We start from the raw sequence: 24349 nt of genomic DNA, 5'->3' as shown, positions 1-24349 counted from the left end.
GAATTTGAGCTAAAAGCTTTACAAACCTGTTTTTGGTTGAAAGTATGTTTTTATCTTTGTTAAAGAAGTTTAGAATATCTTTTACTTTACAACATAATATTTTAAATGAACATTTTATTCTTTAAAAAAGTAATTTTTGACAACAATGATGAACATTAATTTTATTTACCATTGAAGTTTAAATAAGTAGATGCTCAAACCAAAATTTGATTTTAAACCAAGATTTTAATCAAGCCAAAAATTTCAACATTTACCTTTTGAAAAAATGAATTTTAATGAAATTACTTTTTTATCCCTATTCAATCTTCTACTTTACATCATCATATTTAAAATAAATATTTTATCTTCTCGAAATCACTTTTTGACATCAATTGTAAACAATATCAAATTCCTCAATACACTTTTCAACTTCAATAATAAACTAATCCATTGTAAAACTTTTTCACTGTATTATTTTAACCCTAATAGTAAACTGACCTTTATTCTCAAGTCCAATGTAGTTTTAGATGCAGTTGGAAGTAAAAGGAAAGGGCCACATTGTAAATTCAGAGAAAGGCAGATTGTATGTACCCATCCCCTTATGCCTTACATTTGAAGTGGGTGTGCGCGGGATCTACTGTCAGACCATAAACATAGGAAAAGAGGTGGGTTGTAAGGGTCACGGGTTTGCCTTGAAACCCCTTTTTTTACATTCTCTCTCACTCACTGCATATCCCAGTTTTCGCATAATTAAATAGTAACAAAAACAAATCCAAAAAACCCCCATTAAAATCTCCCCATCACCATCCTCTTCCTCTTGCCTTTTCAATGGCTTTAATGCTTGATAATTGTGAAGGCATATTACTATCACTTGACTCACACAAACCAGTACCAGCTCCATTTTTAACCAAAACTTACCAACTTGTCGACGATCCCACCACCGATCACATTGTTTCATGGGGTGAAGATGATACTACTTTTGTTGTATGGCGGCCACCCGAGTTTGCTCGTGATCTTCTTCCTAATTACTTCAAGCACAATAATTTCTCTAGCTTTGTGAGACAACTCAACACTTATGTAATAACAAAAAAACAAACTCAAACCCCTTTTCTTCTTTTTTATGTTTTGTAATGAATCCGAAGTTTTCATTGTTGTTTTTTATTTTTGGTTTTGTTTTAGGGTTTTAGGAAGATTGTACCGGATAGATGGGAATTTGCCAATGAGTACTTCAAGAAAGGTGAAAAACACTTGCTTTGTGAGATCCATAGAAGGAAAACAGCTCAGCCACAAGTGACGGCAGCGTTAAACCACTACAACCACCACCACCGTCATTTACACACACAGTCACCTATGGTTAATAATACTCATTATGGTTACTTTCCATTTCCAAGCCGAGTTAGCATTTCACCACCTGACTCAGATGAACAAACAACCAACTGGTGTGACTCACCACCGCTTTCTTCAACCACCGGCGGTGGAGGAAGCTATAACAACAGCTCGGTTACAGCTTTATCAGAAGACAATGAAAGGTTAAGAAGAAGCAACAATTTACTCATCTCTGAATTAGCACATATGAAAAAGCTTTACAATGATATCATCTACTTTGTTCAAAACCATGTTAAACCAGTCACTCCAAGTAATTCATATTCTCCTTCTTTGCTCCTTTGTTCCCCAAACCAGCACCACTTTGGGTATTATCCAAATAGTCCAACACCCCAAGTTCAAGTCTTAAATGAAGAACCAAACAACAACAAGACAAAGCTCTTCGGTGTCCCTTTACAATCCAAGAAAAGGTTACACCCTGAATATGGTGGTTCAACGGCAGCTAACATGGAGACTCATAAACCTCGTTTGGTCTTAGAAAAAGATGATATAGGGTTGAATCTTATGCCTTCTTCTACATGTTAGCTTCTTTTTAGGTAAAATATCATCCAATCTGTACTAAGAGTTAAAATTGCATTTTATCTCTTCTATCTAAAAACTTGGATAAATTAGTTCTTGTACATTAAATTTAAAAACAATTTGATTCTCTTAAAATTTTCATTCATTTGTACTATTGAAAATTAGCGTAACTAATAGAGTAAACAAATAGTGACACGTGATATGTCACGTGTACCTTACGATAGTGTACAAAAATCAATTTTTAACAATAAATAAAAATAAAATTTTTAACAAAAATATCAATTTATTTTTTATATAATTGTACACAACCTAAAAATTACTCATTTTGAATTAGAAAGAAAATGCAAACTCACTTTGGGGGGAGGGGAGAGAGACTATCTTTGTATATAAATTCAGTGCCCTTCTTCTTCACACAAACATCAATGCAGGTGATTTGAAGTTCAAAAGGAATCTCAAAACACTTTTATCTTTGATGCTTCTATTTTTCTTTAGTTTCTCATTGGTGCAATTTATTGTTCATGCTCTTGCTTATAGTTCACTCTATTCATGATTCTGATAATATATGTATGTTACAGTTTCATATACATATATACAGCTGCATTAATACAGGAGAGAGGGGGAGAGAGAGAGAAAAAAGCTGAGGAAGTCTCTGGCTATATAGCCTGCATTCATAGACAACTTCTCAAGGGATATCTCTGGTTCGTTTCCATTAATGACTGATAAGTACATCCATGCTTTAATACTAAAGAAAAGATTTCTTAGTTCATGTGCTACCTTATTTATGTATAAGTTAGAGCTTGTTGGTGGTAAAAATATCATGGAGATTCTTATATTAGAAGTTAGGTTATAATTTGTTTTTTACTTAAAAAATAATAAATTAATTTTTATAAATTAGATTAAATAACAAATTGATCTTTTTAATAAAAAAGATAATCCATTTTTACTGTTAAAAACTAGTATAATTGACGGAATAACTATACGGTTATACGTGGAGTGACACATATACCTTATGTTGATATATATAACCAGTTTTTAACAATAGAAATAAATAAAATCTTTAATAGAAAGATCAATTTTCTCTTTAATCTAATCTATAGAGACTAATTTACTCATCTTTTAATAGGGAGGACAAAATACAATTCGTCTCCTAATACAAGAGCATCTATTATACTTTTATCATTATGGATTCAAATTTCACTCTACGACACGTTTAAATGCAGATGACACTTCACATATTCACTATAACAAGAATTAGGAGGCAGAAAATCTTCGAAAAACAATGGCAAACATGTTGAAGGAATTAACTAATTGTGAGTGTAATTTATGAATATTATTAAAAAAAAAGTTAAGTTATAACTCATAATCTCCATTATTATTATCATGGTTTGAATTTACAAAGTAAAAGGGTGAATTCAAAAAATTCCAAAAGAGTTGGATGTAATCGATGAAAGCGAAATAAAAGAGAGAAAAACAGACTAAAAATGTTGGGTTTGAAATGTTTGTATCAAAGGGGCTTCTATACTTCTGAGGACCAGAAAAACCTTTGTCTTTTCCTACTTTAAGTATGTGATCAGTGTGTTCAACACCCATCTTTGGATTCCTCTCTTTTTTCCGTTAAATGCAATCTCTCTTTCCTCTTTCTCCTAGGACCCAAAACCCTTCCCAAAAACCACATTTCTTTTTGGTTAAATTCTTGTTTTGGTCCTTCTAATATGCTCAAATTTAGATTTTAGTCTTTATAATTTATGTTGGCATAATTTGGTCTTGGGTTAATGTCATTTTTATCCCTTGAATTTATTTACTAGGTCTACTTTGGTACCTATATTTTTTGGTTAAATTATGGTTTAGGTCCCTCCCTTAAATATAGAATTTAATCATTATTTTATGGTATAATTTGGCCTTGGGCTAATGTATGTTTTTACCCTTAAATTTAGCAGCTAGGTTCACTTTAATACATATACCTTTTGTTTTCCAATTTGATACTTAAATTTAGTAACTAGATCCACTTTGATACCTGAACTTAAATTTTGTGAAAGTGTAAATGTAACGCCCCCACGCCCGAAACCGTCGCCGGAGTCGAGCTTGAGGAGTTACCGAACATAATTTATCAAATTAAGAACTTCAAATCTTTTGTTTCTACATTCACAGCTTTCTAGCTACTAGCGTCATAGTTACAAGAAAAATCATATCTCGAGTTACGAAACTCAAAATCAAGATCCGTAAATTTTCCCTAAATCTAGACTCATATATCTATTTACTAATTTTTTTCTAGAATTTTTTGGTTGGGCCAATTAGTACAGTTTATTAGTTAAAGTCTCCCCTATTTCAGGGTTCGACTGCTCTGACATCTGTGTATTACGAATCAGATATCTCTCTATACAAAATTTCAATGACTACGAGGTTTGTTTCTATTAAAACTATACTCAATAAGGAATCTGTACATATAAAGAATGACTTCTAATTATTTTTTACAATTTATTATGAATTTTTAAAGTCAGAACAGAGGACCCAGAAATCACTCTGGCCCTGTTTCACAAGGTTTCAAATATCTCATAAAGTATAATTTATATGCCTGTTTTTTAATCCATATGAAATAGACTCATTAAGCTTAAATTTCATAACTTGCTCATCATTTAATTCCATTTATACTATTTTTAGTGATTTTTCAAATTCATGTCATTGCTGCAGCAATATTCTGTTTTAAGGCAAATTTCATCTTTTCATGAGTTGTTATGAACTAGATAACCTATTAAACTTCCATGATATCAAACACGATCTAAATTTAACCATCACCATGACTTATCAATGTCAAACATTTTCTCAACCAATCATGGCCATATCATAAAATTATTTACACAAAATAAATATATTGCTATACATGCCATACTTAAGTTTTACAAGCCATTTACCCAGATGAATGTCCTTTGGATAGTGTGATCGAACCTTCGACCCGTCCCGATTCTCGAGCTGGCTTGTTCAAAACTACAGTAAATAACGAGGAGGGAGTAAGCATAAATGCTTAGTAAGTTCATATGTAAATAACAAGTAACATAACAATACAAATATACCAAACAACTTTAGCATGGTATCACCAAAACATATATCATATTTCTAAACATCATTCATCATCTTACTACCTTATCGTTGTTGTATCTATTATCAACTCGAGGGTTAAGAACATACCTGTCCAAAGTTTCCATTTCACAACACTTACCAAAACGTCGCTTGCATCTTAAGTGTTCTTTCATTTCACTAGAAATTTCACCCGTTGAACACATCAGAATACAACTCGGATACACGGATAATTTGCACATAAGTGCCTCATATGTAATCAAGAAATCATGTAACCCGCCCCTAAGTGAACTCGGACTCAACTCAACGAGCTCGGGCGTTCGCATCCATAAGTGAACTCGGACTCAACTCAACGAGTTCGAATGCCTAGTTACATTTCACGAACTCGGACTCAACTCAACGAGTTCGGACATTCGCATCCATAAGTGAACTCGGACTCAACTCAACGAGTTCGGATGCTCAACCATCCTAGTGACATGTCACTTGTATCCTAATCTATTCCTAAGGTTCAAACGGGCTTTTTCCCTCGATCTCACATTTGTCGTCTTCCATGGAATATCAGAACCGATACTCGGTAGCAATTCATATTTATCAAGTAGTAAACATAATTTGCATATTACTCAACATTAACCACAAAGCATAATATTTCACGATTAAAAATCAGCGTATCATATAATTAACATCAATAACTTAAAAATAACAATTATGCTACATTATTTACACATGAACTTACCTCGTATGCGAAAATGGCTACTTTTACCATTTCGTCCACAACTTGGTATTTTTCCATTTTAGCCCGAATTTCAGTTTTCCTTGCTCTATCATTTAAAATATAGTCTAATTAGGACTCACATTATTCAAATTGACCCAAAATCATATTTTGGAAAAATTACAATTTTGCCCCTAAACTTTTGCATATGTACACTTTTTCCCCAAAGCTCGTAAATTAAAATTCATCCTATTTTCTTATGTTTTATGACATGCTGATCATTTTTCCCTTCTACGGAAACATCAAATTCTCACTCTAACATGTACTTATGACTATTAGGTATTTTTACCGATTAAGCGCTTTTGCTAGTTTTCGCTTAAAACTGAGTAGCACAAGTTGTCTAACATAATTTAAAACCTCATATTCTATCATAAAACACCAAAATACACAAATTTCACCTATGGTTATTTTTCCAAATATGAACCCTAGGTTGAATTATTGCTAGCATAAGCTTAATCGAGCTACCAGGACTCCAAAAACGTAAAAATCATTAAAAACGAGGCTAGAACGGACTTACAATCGAGCTTGGAAGCTTGAAAAACCCTAGCCATGGTTTCTCCTTGCTATATTCGGCCATGGGGTTGAAGATGAGCAAAATTGGCTTTTAATTTTGTATTTTAATTCATTTTACCCCTAAATGACCAAAATGCCCTTACTACTAAACTTTCCAAAAATTCCATCCATGTCCAATTTTTGTCCATAGACTTAGACATTGGTAAAATTTCTATTTAAGACCTCCTAATTAATATTTCAAAACAATTTCATACTAGAAACTTCTAGAATGCAAGTTTTACAAATTATTCAATTTAGTCCCTAATTTCAATTTAAGCACTTTATACATAAAATTTCTTCACGAAATTTTCACACAATCATGCAATCATATCATAGACCTCAAAATAATCATAAAATAATTATTTCTATCTCGGGTTTTATGGTCACGAAACCACTATTCCGACTAGGCCCAAAATCAAGATATTACAGTAAAGGTGTGGCAGTCTAAAATTGTGCCAAATCATCGCCTAAAAATTTAAATATGTATATAAGCTGAAAAATAAAATAAAAAATAGATTTTTTAAAGTTTCAAATGATGATGCCATACAATCTTATAGTGTCATATTATCACACTTTTAAAGAACCCAAGTTTAAGTACTAAAATGAGCAAAAAAATACATATACCAAAATGGATCTGATTACCAAGTTTGAGGGATCAAAAATTATATTAACCCTTTGATCATTAATTTTTATAACTTCATTAGTCAGTCCATAACTCATATTAAAATATTAATCTTGGATTTTTTTTTAAAGCTACTCATTTCAATTCATTATGTTGACATGGATTTTTTCTATATTGAAATATGTATTTTTAAAGAAAATTTTACATCAGCATTTTAAGTGAAATAGTCTAACTTTTTTTTAATTAATTGAACTAACATAAAAGATAAAATTACACTAAATCAAAATACAGAAATTAAACCTCAATTTTAAGTATAATTGAAGGACCAAAACCAAATTTGACCTTTCTCTTTTTGTGTCATTTTACTTTTCACTTTGTCCGAAATCCTATACTAGTAAAGTTTTTAACATAAAGTTTGACTAGCCATTACAACAAGTTCCTTTTCCCTTTTTTCATGCAGTTATTAAATTACTTAAGACAGAAAACTATGTGAGACAGTGATGAAAGTATGTAAAAGAAACATCCATTTAAGTCCCCCATGAGCGAGAGACACAAACACACGTATATAAGTATCAATATATAATTGTTTTTTTACAAAAATAACCTTAAAATATTAATTAAATACGAAAATGATCTAGAAGAAAAATTATATATAAAAATGACCGGTTTGCTATAGTGACAGTCTGTGCCGCCTAACCAACCAGCGGTACCATTCTCTTTTTCCCCCTAATCATTACTCAATCATCATATTTAAAAAAATATATTTTCTTTAGTGTCGCCACTATATCAAGATGTGGAGCCAATGATCACACTTTATTGCTTGAGTGGGAATGTGAAAGCTAAATCAGTTTAGTTGTTTGCTGAATTAGCGGATGTGAAGCCCGTTCAAAATGTCACTCCATTAAGTCAACAATATGGAGTTCAAGACTCGTCTACGAAGGTTCTGAGAGCGTCTGTTGAGAGACGATCGTCTGTACACGGGTTTGACTTTAATATGAATGTTGGATGGGCAAAACAGTGTGATTATAGAGGGACATCGATATGGACCAAAAATCCACACCATTGTTTGACTATGCAGAACAACCCTAAATCGAGTCCTTGTTTATAGATACATCCGGAGGTGATTGGTATTGATGCAAACGATCTTGATAATTATGGTCATTCTCATCACGAGGATGAAGATTTTAGTAACCCCGATCTGGATGAGGTCCCAAATGATATTGATAATAAAGGCACGAACGAGAGTGAAAATGTACATGCCCTTTTGGTCAGGAACCTAAGCTGTTGCATTGTCATAAACAATGACCTTGGAGCTCACATAGTGAGTGTAAATCCCGATGCGGCAAATGCACCCAAGTTTTCTGAGTACCCAATTTAATATTTTCTTACCGGTTGGCAATAGATTTCGAATCAAAAGAATTGTTCGTAGGTCAACAATTTGCGAACAATAAGGACTACGTATTTGCCATCAAGCAGTATAGCATGAGGGTGTTGGTGGACTACAAAGCTGTTAAATCTACACCGACATTATATGTTGGGTAGTGTTGGAGGGTGTCCCCGAGGTGATCGGATGGTCACGGGCTCTCCCCTCCACGCCCTTTATTTTTTTTAGATTTTTTTTGTTCATTTTTTTCCCGATTTCTTTTTCTCTTCTCTTAGCATTTTTCTTAAACTGGTTTTTTTCCACCGTTAATACCAATTAAAATATTTTCAACCTATTAAATTATTTTTTCACCTATTAAAAAAATTTTAACTTGATTGTAGTGATAGTGAAAAAAAATTCACTGAATGGTTAGGACCGTTATTCCATATATTTTGATAGTGAAAATATTTTTTTTAACAACAATAGCTCTTTTTTGAGTGAACTAGAAAGGTTTTTTTTTTATAGTTATCATAATTCTAGTTGCATGAATACTGGATAGAAATATGATGATTCCTACTATCATTTAACTTGTATAATAATGATATTAACTATAGTTCGAATAATCACATGACACATTGGTAGCCATGGGCTCCCCATATTTTCTTTTTTTTCTCAGTTTTTTTTCTCAATTTTTTTTCTCTCTACCTTCCTTTCATACATCACTTTAATAACGATAATTGATGTCATCCCGAGTTATGTTTTAGCTTTTCTCCACCGTCATAGTCACTTCCTCCATCGCCAGTCTTCTTGCCTCCATCTGTGGCACATGTTTTGGACAATGAGGTTAACGATACTACTTTGATGGAGAAAAAGAATAAGTTGATTAAACCTCTTTTTTCTTATGATTATGATCTCAAACTTATGAATGAAGTTTATAAAGCATCATCTTATGGTGGTGTTAAACTTAACCACATAACCATCGTCAATTGCTGAGGCTTTTCATGTGCAAGTTTGAACACTATACTTGAACTCGTGACCATATAACCACTACCAACTAGGAGCCCGAGTTACAATGCGACATCTTCTAAAGTGATGGTGCACTCCCCACACGGTAAATGAAATGTGTGGGTCTCCTAGTGCCACCGTATCATTGTGAACTCAAACATACCTTCAAACTATCACAGTTTCTCCCTAAAACATCAACATAAATAAATTTTTCTCCCACATTTTCGAACATATAACACAAAAAAAATATTTTTTTCTCTTTTCTCCGATTCTATTGAACACTGATCTTTTTTTTTCTACCCTACTACTAACCACAAATCTTTATTAATTTTTTTCTTCTCTTAAAAAAATAATTTTCAACAAAAAACTAAACATTTCAACATATACTGATTTTGTATTGTGGATGGGTTATATATAGTGGGTGGTGTCACCTAACAACATGGCGACACCAATTAAAAAAAATATTTTTAAAAAAATTTCACCAGTTGTAACAACCCGATTTAGGGCCTAGTCGGAACAATGGTCTCAGGACCACAAATCCAAAGTTAGAAAATTTATGTATTACTATTATAGAGTCATGGCATGATTATATTAGTGTATGAAAAAATTTGGTGAGCCAATTTTAATGTTTGAGAGCCCGATTGCAAAAAAAAGGACTAAATCGCATAAAAGGCAAAAGTTCCATTTTAGTACCAAGATGTGTTAAATAGTTAGATAACTAAAATTAGGGACTTTTAAAGAGAAATTAGACCCCTAAAAACAATGTGGCCGGCCATAGTAAGCAAATTTAGTCAAAAGGTCAATGTTAGGTGACTTGATGACATAATCTTGTGATAAAATAATACCTATGAGCTTAGCTATCAATTTCTTTCTTCTCCATCTCTTCTCCCCACCGAAAATATCAACAAATATGGAGGTTTGAAAGCTTAAAATTTTCAGCAACTTATTCCTCTCATAATGTAAGTGATCTTGATGATTTTCTTGATGATTTTTACATTTTTGGCATGCTTGTATCATGGGCTTTCAAATGAGAGGACTATTTTGAAAAATGGTGAAAAGTCTAGGGATTTTACATGAGAGAGTTTATGTTGTTTCCTGAAATTTATGGAAGAAAATGAGTCTTAGAAAAGTTCTAAACAACTTTTGTGAAAGGTGTTAGCATGAAAACACCTAAAGGGACTACTTTGCATAAGTTGCAAAATAGGTGGTAAGTGCATGAAATAGTGAGAATTTGGGGTTGCTATAAGAGAAAAATGGAGTTGGCTAGGCCTAGAATAAGAGGAAATTTGATAAAAATTGATTTTCGAGCATAGGGGAAAAATGGTTATTTTGCCAAGGTATAGGGGCAAAATGGTCATTTTAACTAAGATGTAAATTTTAGATTGCCTAATTGTGTTTAATGACTAAATGAGTGCATTTTTCTATTATAGATCAAGATTCACAGAATCCGAACCTAGAACGGGGGAAGCCAAGCAAATCGACTAAATCGACTAGTCGAGTATATTTTGTAATCCGAGGTAAGTTGTATGTAAATAATATAACTACATTGTTAATACATGTATTTGCATTGTCATTGAATTGATATAGCATGAATTACTAAACTGTAAATTGAGAATGCTTAGTAATAATTGAGATAGTAGAAAGACCCCGTTGAAACCCTAAGAAACAAACCAGATATTCATGCCATGACATTTGGGTAATTTGTGTGCCAGTGTAAGACCATGTCTGGGACATGGCATCGGCATTGAGACGAGTGCTAGTGTAAGACATGTCCAGGACATGCATTGGCCTCGAGACTAAGCCAGTGTAAGACATGTCTGGGACATGCATCGGCAACGAGACATGTAAGTGTAAAACCATGCCTGGGACATGGCATCGACATGGATACGCAAGAGTTAGTGTAATACCATGTCTGGGACATGGCATCAGCATGTAAGTACGAGAGCTAGTGTAAGATTATGTCTGGGATATGGCATCGGCCTCGATAAGGATAGCCAGTGTAAGACCATGTCTGGGACATGGCATACTTAACCCATGTTTGAGGCTTATAGAATATCTGGTAGTATTCCGAAAGGCTCAAATTTAAAAGTTATGGAAGCGAGTTAGTAAGGAAATTATAATAATGTTGTGAGTGGTACAAGTACCTATTTGGTATGCATGAGTATGAGCACAAAATAGAAAATGTGACTAGAGTAGACAGTAATGAGTAAGTCAAGCTTATGCCTATCTTTGTGCTATTAGTATGATGACTAGAGGTGAAATCAATGTGGTATATTTATTTATATGCAACTTACTAAGCTTTATGCTTACTATTTTTCCTTTCCGTTTTCTTTCATTGCCGATTTATTTGCTCAAGGATCCTTTGAAGTTAGAGATATCGATCACACTATCAACCGTAATACTCAGTATAGTTGGATTTATATTTTTCATTATGGCATGTATAGGGCTAGACCTTATTATTTTGTGTCTTTGAGAATTGATCAAATGTGTTGGTCTAGAATAAATTCTACTCTTTACATTGAGCATTGAATGAGGGCTTTCATTTTGAATCTATAAAAGATGCATCTTCACGGTTGAATGAATGTCTATTATGCTTGTTTTTGTATTGGTTGGTATTGATATGAAAATAGGTACACTAGGGTGGAAAAGAGGCTTGGTAGATAGCCTCATATTGTCCACACGGGTAGACACACGGGCGTGTGTCTAGGCCGTGTGTGACACACGGTTAACCCCATGGGCGTGTGAAAAGGTTGTGCGTCCCCTGTGCCTAGAAATTTCAAGTTAGAATGCATGGTAAGGGTCACACGAGCAGAGACACGTCTGTGTGTCTCAGCCGTGTGGAGGGCACGGCCTAGTATACAGGCGTGTACCATGATCATGTGATACTGACGTCAGAAACAGAATACCCAGGTTTTTGCACACGGGCTGCGCCACGGCCATGTTGTGGCCGTGTGAAAGGACACGGGCATGTATCAAGGCCATGTGAAGTCTGCACTTGTTTTATGAAAAAATGTAAAAATTAAATTGGCCACACGAGTGCAGGACATGGGTGTGTCCCAAGCACAAGGGCGTGTGCCCTATACCCACATGGGTATGTGGAACCTTAAAGCACGAAATTTTCTAAGTTTTTCTTGAGCCTCGGTTTAGTCCCGAACCACCTCGAATGTATGTTTTAGGCCTCGTAAGCCCAATTAAGGGACAGTTTGCATATGAAATGAAAAGTTTTAAATTGATCAAAATTTTATGGCCTGATTTTCTATTATTGGTTAAGTTTAAGTTCGGTAGCACCTCAAGCCCTATCTTGGCATTGGATACGGGCGAGGGGTGTTACACCAGTGCCACTTGACACACCGACAACACCTTTTAAAAAAATTTATTCCCCTAACAATCACCAGGACCGCCTAACAAATCGACTACACCAATTAAAAAAAATTCATTCACCGTGAATACCCATATTTTTTACGAGTATATTGAAAAATACATACTAGTGCCGCCTGACACAGTGACGGCACCAAAAAAAAATTTAATCTGATGATTGGATAATGATTAGGGGGAAAAAGAGGGTGGTATCATCGGTTGGTCAGGAGATACCAACTTCCACTGTAGCAAAGATCTGACCTTAAAATGACCTAACCTTAAATTCAAATGGTTAGAATATAAAATGACCTAACCTTATATTCTAATCATTTGAATTTAAGGTAAAATCATTTTAAGAATAGATTCAAATTTGAAATTGAAAGAATCTGTTTTTAAAATGATCTGACCTTAAATTCAAATAATTAAAATATAAAATAATCCTAATTTGACTCAAATTTGAAATTCAAGAGTGAAGTCATAATTTTTTTAGGGACGAAATTAAATTATATATTTTTAGGGGCGAATATAAAAAGCAATATAATAAATACAATTATGTTTACATTTAGTATGGGTATTGAAATTATATATTTTAGATTACAAGTGAAAAAATTATATGGAATATATATTTATTAAAATGATAAAAGCTAAATGTTTAAAACCATGATATCTTAGGTTCAAATCTCACCATATATAAGATTTTATTTATTTTATATAAACTATTTTCAAAATACAAAAACACCCTTGTAATAATATAATTTATTTTGTAAGATTAGTGAACTTTTAGTCATTTCTAAATTAAATTGATATATAATTAGCTCGTGACACCAACTAAATTAAAATTTTCAATAATTTTATATATTATGGATCTATTTTTTTTAAAATGTTGCTTAATTGCCATATTGGACCAAGAAATTATTTTCATTTTTTGGTTTAAAAGAGAAAGAGAGAGAGAGAGAAATTGACAAAAATTGAATTTTACAGAAACAATGATCCCTCCACATAGGAAATATGAGTATCCTCCTTTAGCAGTCATATAACATACTGTGGTGGGTCTGTGAAGAGAACTAATCAATTTAAATTCTCTATTGCTGTTTTTGCCAAATAATCTCTCACAAGTCATGTCTAAACTTCATTTCTTAATTTTTTATTACACTATTTATGGATTAAATGAAATTCTGTAATGTTACTAATATACGCCTTCCTTTATATTTCCAATCCTTCTGAAAAATCCATTTTGTTTGACTTACATCTATCGTCCTTTATATTTCTTTTGGTCCATCACTTTATTGACGATATATGCCAAGAGCCTATAAAATAACACAAATATACATACAAAAAAAAAATGGTGTTTTGTATAGTGCTAATCAAAAGGAGTACTGTAAAGCTGCAATGATACATGAAATGTGTCCCATTTTTGTTTTTCTAACACTTAAAAAGTATTACATTTAGGAGAATTTAAAAAGAAAAATTCATCAAATGAAATCATACTTCTTTAAATACATTTTGAATTTGGGTTTTATAGTTTAAGCTCAAGCTTAAGTAACTTGTTTTTTATTTTTATAATATGTTAATTATATATTTGGTATAATTAAAGCTTATATCATCTTTTTTATTGATATAAATCGAGATTACATTATAATTTAGGAGAGAGAGATATTAAACTAGGACTCGAACTCTAGACATTTAGGTTTCAACATAAAGTTTTAACCATTTACTCATTTAGGTTGTTGGTTATTATTTAATTTATGTCATATAAAATATATATATCATACTATAGTATAAATATTAAAAATATGTCAATTGTTTATATTTAAAATTTTAATATAATGTTGTTGAACAAGTTTTAGCTTGATTAACATTGGTTTATTGTCAATGCAGGAGGATATGGATTCGAGTGTGATGAAATGCGTTTATTCTTTTATTTAAGTATTGAAGAGGAATTATGAGTAATTCTAAATATTAAATTTAAAATTTTAATATATATATATATATATATATATAATGCTCAATTGGCAAACGCGAACACCCTGGTCCTAAGCTCCTAGGTTCAGAGCCTACCATATTTAAGTCCTATCTTATGCGAGGATTAATTGCTTATAGCTCCCAAAAGAAGAAATCCCATTTAGGGTTCACAGCATATTGGGCCGAAGATAGTCGAGAGCAACCCTAGTTTTGATTTTCGAAATATCTGGCCCAAAGAAAATAAAAAGGATTAATTGCGCTATAGCTCCCTAAATAAGGTCTAGTTTTAAATTGATCCTCAACTCCAAAATGTTCTGATTTAATTATTAAAATTTTAGTATTGTATATTAATTAAATCATTCTGTCAATTTACCCATCAACTTGGCCATTAAATTTCAATTTAGATTTGATTTTGAGTATACCTACCTTATGGAAAGCTTGAATTTAATGTGTTCAAAAACACGTCATTAAAATTTAAGAGGGTTATTTTTTTCTTTCAAATATTAGATCTAAGTTGTTTATACGATTAGTATACATTTGGTTTAATGTTGACCCACGTGTTTTAATCTATATTCCATGTAGATCCAAGCTAACATTTACTGTCCCATATATGGTTAGGTTGACAGAGAGATATCATTGATACTATATTACTATTTTGAGGATTTAATTAAAATTTTTTAAAGTTTTAGGATCAATTTAAAACTTAATCCATAGTTTACCAATGTGCGATTAACACAAATTATATAAAATGATTAATTGCACGATGCATTCTCGAACTATGAATTAAATTGTAAATTTAAATTCTAAACTTCAACACATTCCAATTGAATTCTAAACTAAAATATCCATCCAATCAATGACGTTGTCTTGTTTAAAAAAATTATTAATCTATACGTATTTAAAAACGAACCACACGAAATTCAAGTTATCATAACGTCAAAGCTGATCGTTAGATTGACAAAAAGAATTTGATTAGTACCGTGTCTTAGTTTGAAGATTCAATTGAAGTGTTTTGATATTTAAATGCAACTTTAAAATTGGGTAAACTACACTAGTATTTATCCAAATATTAGTTTTTTTTTACCCAACTATTCAATTTTGTTTTATTGTCACCAACTGACTAACTATGATAGCTTTTGAAATTGATATAATAGGAACTTTAACCCTCAACATTTATACATTGTGTCAATTTAATATTGATTTTAAAAAAAATCTAACCCTCAAATTTACACATTGTATAATTTGGTATTTTATTTGCATTTTTTCCTCATCGTGACCCTTTCACCTAAAAAACCAACAAAACAAAGTTATCACTTAAATATGACTGAAAATATACAAAAAAAAAAGAAATACTCAAAAATCCAAGATAATAATTTTAATATTTTCTCATTCTTTTAAAACTAACTCTCATTGTAAAAAAAACTGTAAATCGAATCACACAATATGTAAATGTTAAGGGTTAATTTTTTTACAATAAAAATTAAATTAACATAATTTATAAATATTGAAGGCTAAAAAAAGGTTAAATAGTTGAGTGACTATTTTGAAAATTTCTATAGAAGAATAAATTTTTTTTACAATTTAACCTATAATTCGGAGTTCAATGAATTAAACGATGTCGTTGATCATTAAAAAAAATAAAGGGAAAAACGATGTCGTTTCCGTTCTGAACATTCTCGCTGTTGCAGTGTCAAGCCTCTCATCCTCCCCTGTACCTAAAACCCTAAAAAACAAAACAAAACCCTATTATCATTTATCGTTGTAAGAACCAAGCGAAGCTTGTCCCAATAACAATGAATGTAGTAATAGCATCATCTTCAATCGACGGCGGCATCGGTTGCTGGGACCTACAAACAGGGGCGGAGCAACTCCGTTACAAAACTTGCGCCTCCCCTCCACACGGCCTTACCTCCGTCGGTTGCCGTTTCCTCGCCTGCTCTCAACTTCGTGACCCCTCCGCCACCTCCGGTCACCTCCTTTATTGGTCTTGGTCCAAGGTACGCTCTTTTTAACCACCCAAAAATTTCCCCCTTTTTTTTGCTTAATTTTATTTATTTATTTTTTACAGCCTCAAGCCCAAGTTAAAAGCTTTCCCGCTGAACCCATTAAACCGCTTATTGCTAATAGCGATGGTGCTTACATAGTTGGTGGAGGTTCATCAGGTGATATTTACATTTGGGAGGTATAAAACAATTCAATCCCTTTATTTAATTTTTAAGTAATTTGTTTGTTAATTAAAGCTTAAACATTTTTGGTTCGTTTTTTGTTTAGGTTGCTACGGGTAGGTTATTGAAGAAATGGCATGCTCATTATAGAGCAATTACATGTTTAGTTTTCTCTGAAGATGATTCACTTCTCATTTCCGGGTCCGAAGATGGATGCGTTCGAGTTTGGTCGCTTTTCATGTACACCCTTACTCGTGTGTATCGTATTTGATTATTGTGGTTACTAATTGCTAATAGTTTCTACTTTTGATTTGGATGTAAATTAGGATATTCGATGATGTTAGACGGCAGCAGGTTAGTCATCTTTATGAGTATAGTTTTACGGAACATACTCTGCGTGTAACAGATATTGTTATTGGTTATGGCGGAGGGAATGCAATCATCGTGTCGGCTTCCGAGGACCGAACTTGTAAGGTTTGTTCTGTAATATCTTAAGAGATTGGTGATTGGAATGTTGTTTTAAACTATATGCATTTGAATGAAAAGATAGAAACTTTGAATGGCATGTCATTGGCACCACCCAATTTATCTATTTATCGCCTTTTTATCAGTAAATTGTGTTTTGAACTATATGCATTTGAATGAAAAGATAGAAACGTTGACGCATTTGCTTAACATGATAGTAATTCACAATTCTTTTGTTGGTTTTTTGACAAATCTACCATGCTTGTAATAGAATCTTATTACGGGGAATATCAATTGATTTGTTTTGTAATTACCGGATGTTCCTGATTTAGCGTTCACTGCTAGTAGGTATGGAGCTTATCCAAGGGAAGATTATTACGAAACGTTGTGTTTCCTTCCATCATTGATGCAATTGCAATAGACCCTGGTGAACATGTCTTCTATGCCGGCAGCCGAGATGGTAAAATTTATATTGCTGCTCTTAATGCCGAAAGTTCCCCTAGGGACAACTATGGATTGCACATCATCGGTTCACTAACTGATCAAAGGTGTTACTTTTTTGTTCAGACTTTATCATTTTTTTATTAGTTTTTGTTTCGCCCATCTTTTCAATACTCCCAAATAATCCCGGGAAAGTCTATGTTGCTTGTTGTCGTTTAACTTCATACTTTCTTTTAGTTCTTAAAGTAGAGGTGCTATGGCTTGTGCTCTTAGGCTTGGAACCCTAAAACTAATCCCCTAGATTGAAGGTGGACTTTTGAGATACTTCTGATTGTTATGCATCAAAAAAAGGAAAAGTTGCTCGTATTTGAATAATATCGGTGAATGATAGCCTCTTAACAGTTTTACAATCATTTTTTTGGACAGTAAGCCAGTTACATGCTTGGCATATAGTGCTGAAGGAGATTTGCTACTATCTGGATCAGAGGATGGCATGATTCGAGTTTGGGATGTGAAAACACAAAACATTACTCGCATGTTCCGACATTCCAAAGGTAAATGTTTCTTGTTTTCCATGAAAGGCACTAATTAGATTGCATTCTTTTAGTGTCGAGCATTACCTTCTATGCATGCTCCGTTCATTTTCATAACTTTTTGTTTAGGACAAATCTCATACAAAAAAGCATAAATACTGTTTCTTCATGTGATGTTCTTTATTATACACACCCGAAGCATGTAACCAATGTGCACTTATTATATTCAGGCCCTGTGAACAATATTGTCATTGTTAGACTTCCATACCCCCTTGGTTGGGCAGAATCAAAATCACAACCTTCCTCAAGAAAGCACGAACTTTCACTCCCACCTCCGCTAGAAAAATACGCAAATTCAACCGATGAAGACATGGACAACAAGGCTATTGTTATGCTTCCAGATAGTATCGACCTCCCTTCATACCTCAGTTCTCATCTAATCAATGATCACATTAAACAACTTCAGGTTCTCTTTACTTGCTCAATTTTAGTAGTATGAGCATCGATTTACTATTACTGGCCTGTAATTATGGTGGTTTCGACTCAAAAACCTTGTTTGATAAAACCCTTGTCAACCATTTGTTTTTGCAGCAACAAGGGTCTTCGGCTGTGGCCGAAATGGAAGCGAAGAGACTGAAGGCTGATTGTCAAAGATCAATGGAGATGTTTCAACAACTGAGAAAAGTTTATGATAACTTACAGGAATTTTGTGTCAATGAGCTCTTAGATGAACAAACAATGGAAGGATCCAAAGGGAATTAACTCAGATATTACCCCTCAAACCCCTTTTCTTTTTACATTTTTTTCTTCAAATTTTCATTGTTGAATTTGTTTCCAATTATAAGCAAGAATCCCATAGCAAATTTTTGTACTTTAATTGTGAAGCATATTCTAGAAAGATTATATGGATTTATGACAGCATGTGCAAATGTTCATATTTATGTTCCTGCCATACAGTCACATTTGGTTGGTCGGAATTTTCATGGCAACAAAAATACAGAAGTGAGTGCACATCATGCAATGTTTGTTTGACTGCAAAGTTATTGTAAATATCCACTTGACACTTATTTGAGCATGCATGCATGCATACATATATTATATCCAACTGTAGATCTGTATATAATTGTTTTCAAATAATTAATGGTTAATATTTCATTTGGTACATGAGTTTGGTTATAATGTGTAATTTGGTATTTGAGTTAGTAAAAAGACATAAGTACTTAATTGGGACAAAAAAAATATATTCAACTATTAAATTGAACATTGAAGCCAAACTAAGATACTTATAATTTGGATAAAAAAAGATTTAACACCAAATTGAAGTCTTCACTTGAGCTGGCCATTAACCTTTATTATTTTCACATTTTATTGCTTTGGCTCAATTTTTTTCATCACAATCTTCAAAATAGTCAAACTGCTTTTTATTGGATGGAAAAGCTAATTAAACTAAAATAGACGTAATTAACTCACGTGGTCCATGTTTACTTTATAAAAATTCAAGAAATATTTTACTAATATTATTAAAATTTTAACAATTCAATTAACTTCCATCTAATAAAAAATAATTTAACATAATAAATAGCATTATCCTTATTTATCCAATAAAATAGCATATCATTTGTTAAAAGGAAAATACCGTACAACACTACCAAATACTAATAAGTAGAAGCATTGTTATACATACCCAACAATTAGTCCCCCATAATGTACAAAGTTTATATTGCAGTCAAGTTGAAGGAGCTCCCTTAAGATAAGGTGTCCTCTATGCAACTTTTGTCTCTTTAATATCAACTCATTGAGTTAATCACTTCATCCTTGTAGGGTAATCATGTAAGGAGAGCCCACATTAAGCTCCTCCTCCAAGTTAAACCTTTCTTCTCTACCAATCTCCATAAACATTATTAATGGCTTATGGCACCACCACTGTGTGAATCACCTGCATCCTCTTTCATCAAATCTTGCATCAAGAATTGGCATTGTTTGTGGGAATTCAGATGAGATGTCATGGCTTTACCACACCAAGATATCCCCTGAGAGCACGAGAAGGAAGCTAATTGTACTGGTATGACCAAAACCAATACTATAAACAAGTGGGACGGGGATACCAGCACTATCCTGCTCATGGCCAATATACTCATTAGGGTTACCGCAATGGCTATTTGTACAATAGCGCTCATCCTACCCATTAGTAACATTATCAACAAAACTATGTACTTCCCCAACCATTATATTATCAGAACTATCCAAATCAATAAAGCCTTATGTAAGGAACAATTTGCCACCACTCAACCAATAATCCCACCGTACAAAACAACACGCCTACAAGTCAACAGTACACAAAGTTACAAGAACAGCTCAGGCTCCTCCAAGAATGTATCCAACAATAATAAGAAACATTCCAAAAGCGATTTCAACAAGAAGACAAGATATTAAAATAGAATGCTCAGGTAATGCACGAACTTCAATCAATTATGACATCAATGCCAACTAGACTCAAAGATGTGGCGTCCTCAGTAGCAAGACATTGATGCGATCAAAACGGAAATGGTAAAGCTAGTAAGGAACATGGGTCTCTGAGAATTAACTTAAGCTAGCAAGGTTCTCCCTTAAGACACCACGTAAAGCCCCTAAGAAAAGACATGGGGATCCCACGAATGGTGAAGTCAGAAGACAGAGAATGGGTCTCATACTCAAATGGACCTTTAGCCCAAAAAAAGAAAGCTGAAAACCAAGTGGCATCTTCCTTTAAGCTACCTAAAGAGACATATAACGAGATGAAAGACCCTATGGATCGCATCATCCAATACAAGAACCATATGCGTGCCATGGGCACCGATAATGCCCTCAAGTGTAGGATCTCTTCCATAAAACTCTTGAGACTATACTAGGATATGGATACCTATCACTACCAACAGGATTGAAATGTAGTTTTGAGAACTGGCACACCAGTTTATGACACATTTCTTAGCAAATAGTGTGGCAATAAGAAATCCTATAACCCTATAGTTGTGAAACAAAAGGTTAATGAAAGTATGAGACATTACATTCGTTGATTCAACACAACCACTATGAGCATCAAGAGCCTAACAAATAAGTGGGCAATTTAAGCTTTTATTGCAGGGGTGGGTCATGACTCATGAGCATTTGAGGTACGTATTGACAAAAAAAAAACCTGAGAAGTTGTCTCACCTCTATGAAAAGGCACATCGATACACCAAAGCGAAGCAGTTGAACTCCTCAAGTCAGGAAATCACGAAAATCGGCTCAAGGCGATTCCACAATAAAAAAGTGTTACAAGCGGAAAGACCAATTATGAGATAATTGTAATACATACTTTTACCTTATTTAATTAATAAATGCATAAAAATTATTATATCCGGTATATGTTTTTGTGTATTAAATAATTGAATAATAATGTCTTCGGAATAATATAATTATTATTAAATTATCCTTAGTCAAATATTATTGTAGACCGGGACAACAATTATATATTGAGACTAATGTATAGTCGATTAGTGATAAGGCGTTATCATCAATATGAGATGACAAGTCAAATGCATGAGTACATATTAGAGAATAATGTACTATATCGAACAGTCATGAGAACACTCTTAGATCATGTGAAAGTCATAACATTTATCATAGTGATAATGATAAATGTGATCTTTAGACTTAAGGCCATCATAGTTCCCATGACCATAAGTGATATATTTTAACACAATCAAACTTATTTTATAACTAGATGTACAATAGAAGTTGTTGAATATGCTATAAACTATGTAATGGATTGTAAGTAACTAATATAAGATGTTGTTGAATATGCTATAAACTATGTAATGGATTGTAAGTAACTAATATAAGACTTGTCCCACCTACCTAATGAAAGTGATAACTTAAATCGTATAAAGTAAGACTACATAATATAAATATGCACTCACGACCATCCGTCATAGTAATTAAAGATTGGAACACGAATTTTTTTTTCATTTTTTTTATAATTAATTCACATACAAATTCATTAATAATTTATTCAGCTTACATGCTAATAATTGATCGTAATTGATGTATTGAGAATCATGTAAACAAAGAGAAGTAGAAGTAGGGACCATATTGAATAAAATAATAAATCTTACTTTTTCTTTCTTTTGCTTCACTGAACTTTGCTGCCTATGCAATTCCCGATGAGGGAGCTGGTGAAGTGGGAAGAAGTAAGAAATATTATAAAATAATAAATGTTATTATAAAAATAATAATGTTATTATATTATTAAATATAAATTGGTAATTAATATAGAGAAAAATCAATAAGTGTTGAATGTATTATATTTTAAAGAAAGAATATAAATTCGAATATTAAAAATAATATTATTAAAAGAGACAATGGTGAATTCTAAACATAAATAATAAGACGAATATAAAAAAAAACAAAGTTAATATAAAGAAAAGCATTATAAAAAGAGAAAAGAAGAGTTATGTTATGTGGGGAATAGAAGAAGATAAAGGTATATTTTAATAAAATGTTAGAAATGCAAAGTAAAAGAAACCCAACAACAAATTATTTATCTTTTCTAACCTCTTGTTGCATATAGCATGTCTCTTTATTTATGTTTCTTTCTCAATATTAAATCAAATGTAATATATATACATATACATATATCATCTAACAATATTTTATTATTTTTATTATTACAATTTTGCCAAAAATTACATAGTAAAATTTGAAGGTTAAGATATGCTTTAAGTCCCTATATACTTTATACATTTGGAATTTAGCTCTCTTAATTTTTTTATTTTCTTTTTGGAATTTAGGCTTTACTTAGTAGAATGGAAAGAAAATTGGAAGATGAAAATTTAAAGGGGTAGAAAAATGTAGAAAATATAATTTTTTTCTCCTTAAGTGTGCTCAGTAGGAAAGATCATTGCTTGTAAGATTTGAAAAGTGAAAGGAAATAAAATAAAAAAATTAGGACCAGTTTTATAAATATTTTGATTTTTATGCATTAGGGTGAAAAATGATCATCTTTCTTCTTTTTTTTTCTCTCATTTTTCTGCCCTACCGAGCACACTCAAATTTATTTTCTTTCCACTTTTCCACTCACTCCTTCAATCCTTCCACTTTTCCGGCCAACCAAGCACAAAGGGTGAGCATTCGACCGAATCAAGTAGAACCAAGTAAAAAAGTTCCGAGTTAATCGAGTTGATGAGTTGTCTTTTATCATTCTAACTCAGGGTACGTTTTTTTCACGGAAAATAACTTACAAAAAATGTTTTATGCATTTTTTTGTGTTTGTTTCATGAAAAACAACTTGGTCAACAGAAAATAAGCCAATTTTCTTGTAAATTACCCTTTTTAAAAACACAAGTCATTTTTCGTAAAAAAACTCATTTATAAGTAATTTTATTTTTATATAAAAATTAACTTGAATCAGCCTAATACTATTATATTATTAATAATTTTTTTATTTAATATTTAAAAATACTATAATAGAATATTATAATATTCAATATTATTAAATATAAATAATTAAGTGAGTCGTGAAGATCTAAGGTTGGATGGAAGTATAAATTTGAAATTTAAATTTTTAAAAACAAAAACTTAAAATTTTGAAAGTTTTTGGAGAGACACTTTGCTCGAGAAAACTATTGGAAAAATTGAATTATATCTTTTATTGTCAAATTGAGAGTCTTTCTTGCCTCTTTACAACATCCATGTTGGGAATCTAATTCATGACATTATTATAAATATTTTTCCTCACCTTACACAATTGATGTTTTCCAAGTTATTATTACAATTGCAAAGAATATATTCCCTAAATTACAAAACTTTTGCAAGAAATCTTTACTGTGTATCTTCATATTTTCTTTTGAGAGAATTTTTACAAAGAATCGTTATTGTTCATCTTCATATTTTCTTTACAGAGAATCGTTACTATTTATCTTCTGTTTTCTTTGCAGAGAATCATTATTGTTTATCTCCGTCTTTTATCTTCCAAGGGATCTTTACTATTTAACTTTCTTGGACTAGTCCAAAATAGATATATTCATAATTTTGTTCTTTAAGTTTATTGATAACGACTCTCTCTAATAATTGTTTTTTTTTTTTTTGCTCAGTCAATTGATTATAGGAAAAGGTATTGGGATCACCCAACTCATACCAATTCGA

The 24349-nt window shown here is 32.2% G+C and overlaps 2 protein-coding genes across 4 annotated transcripts; both read left to right on the top strand.

Annotated features, from left to right (window-relative positions):
* Positions 1-513: 513 nt before the first annotated feature.
* LOC107941567 (heat stress transcription factor B-4) lies at positions 514-2795 on the top strand. 3 transcript variants are annotated; one of them, XM_041114829.1, is made up of 3 exons: positions 514-1056; positions 1159-1898; positions 2457-2795. In XM_041114829.1, the coding sequence occupies exons 1-2, from the start codon at positions 808-810 to the stop codon at positions 1885-1887; spliced, it is 978 nt and encodes a 325-aa protein (XP_040970763.1). In that variant the 5' UTR covers positions 514-807; the 3' UTR covers positions 1888-1898; positions 2457-2795. The 3 variants fall into 3 exon arrangements, with proteins under 3 accessions (XP_040970763.1, XP_040970762.1, XP_040970764.1); XM_041114828.1 differs by lacking the exon at positions 2457-2795 and having other exon boundaries at positions 553-1056; positions 1159-2022; XM_041114830.1 differs by lacking the exon at positions 2457-2795 and having other exon boundaries at positions 600-1035; positions 1159-2022.
* A 13427-nt stretch (positions 2796-16222) lies between these two features.
* On the top strand, positions 16223-19126 carry LOC107941566 (protein ROOT INITIATION DEFECTIVE 3). The gene is made up of 8 exons (XM_016875131.2): positions 16223-16580; positions 16652-16765; positions 16855-16988; positions 17075-17222; positions 17562-17761; positions 18081-18208; positions 18418-18653; positions 18779-19126. The coding sequence occupies exons 1-8, from the start codon at positions 16377-16379 to the stop codon at positions 18947-18949; spliced, it is 1335 nt and encodes a 444-aa protein (XP_016730620.1). The 5' UTR covers positions 16223-16376; the 3' UTR covers positions 18950-19126.
* The last annotated feature ends 5223 nt before the right edge of the window (positions 19127-24349 follow it).

Source organism: Gossypium hirsutum, chromosome A06 (genome assembly GCF_007990345.1).
Source record: "Gossypium hirsutum isolate 1008001.06 chromosome A06, Gossypium_hirsutum_v2.1, whole genome shotgun sequence".
NCBI lineage: Eukaryota > Viridiplantae > Streptophyta > Magnoliopsida > Malvales > Malvaceae > Gossypium > Gossypium hirsutum.
Note: the sequence above shows the minus strand (reverse complement) of the source record. Positions and strands in the feature narration are given on the sequence as shown.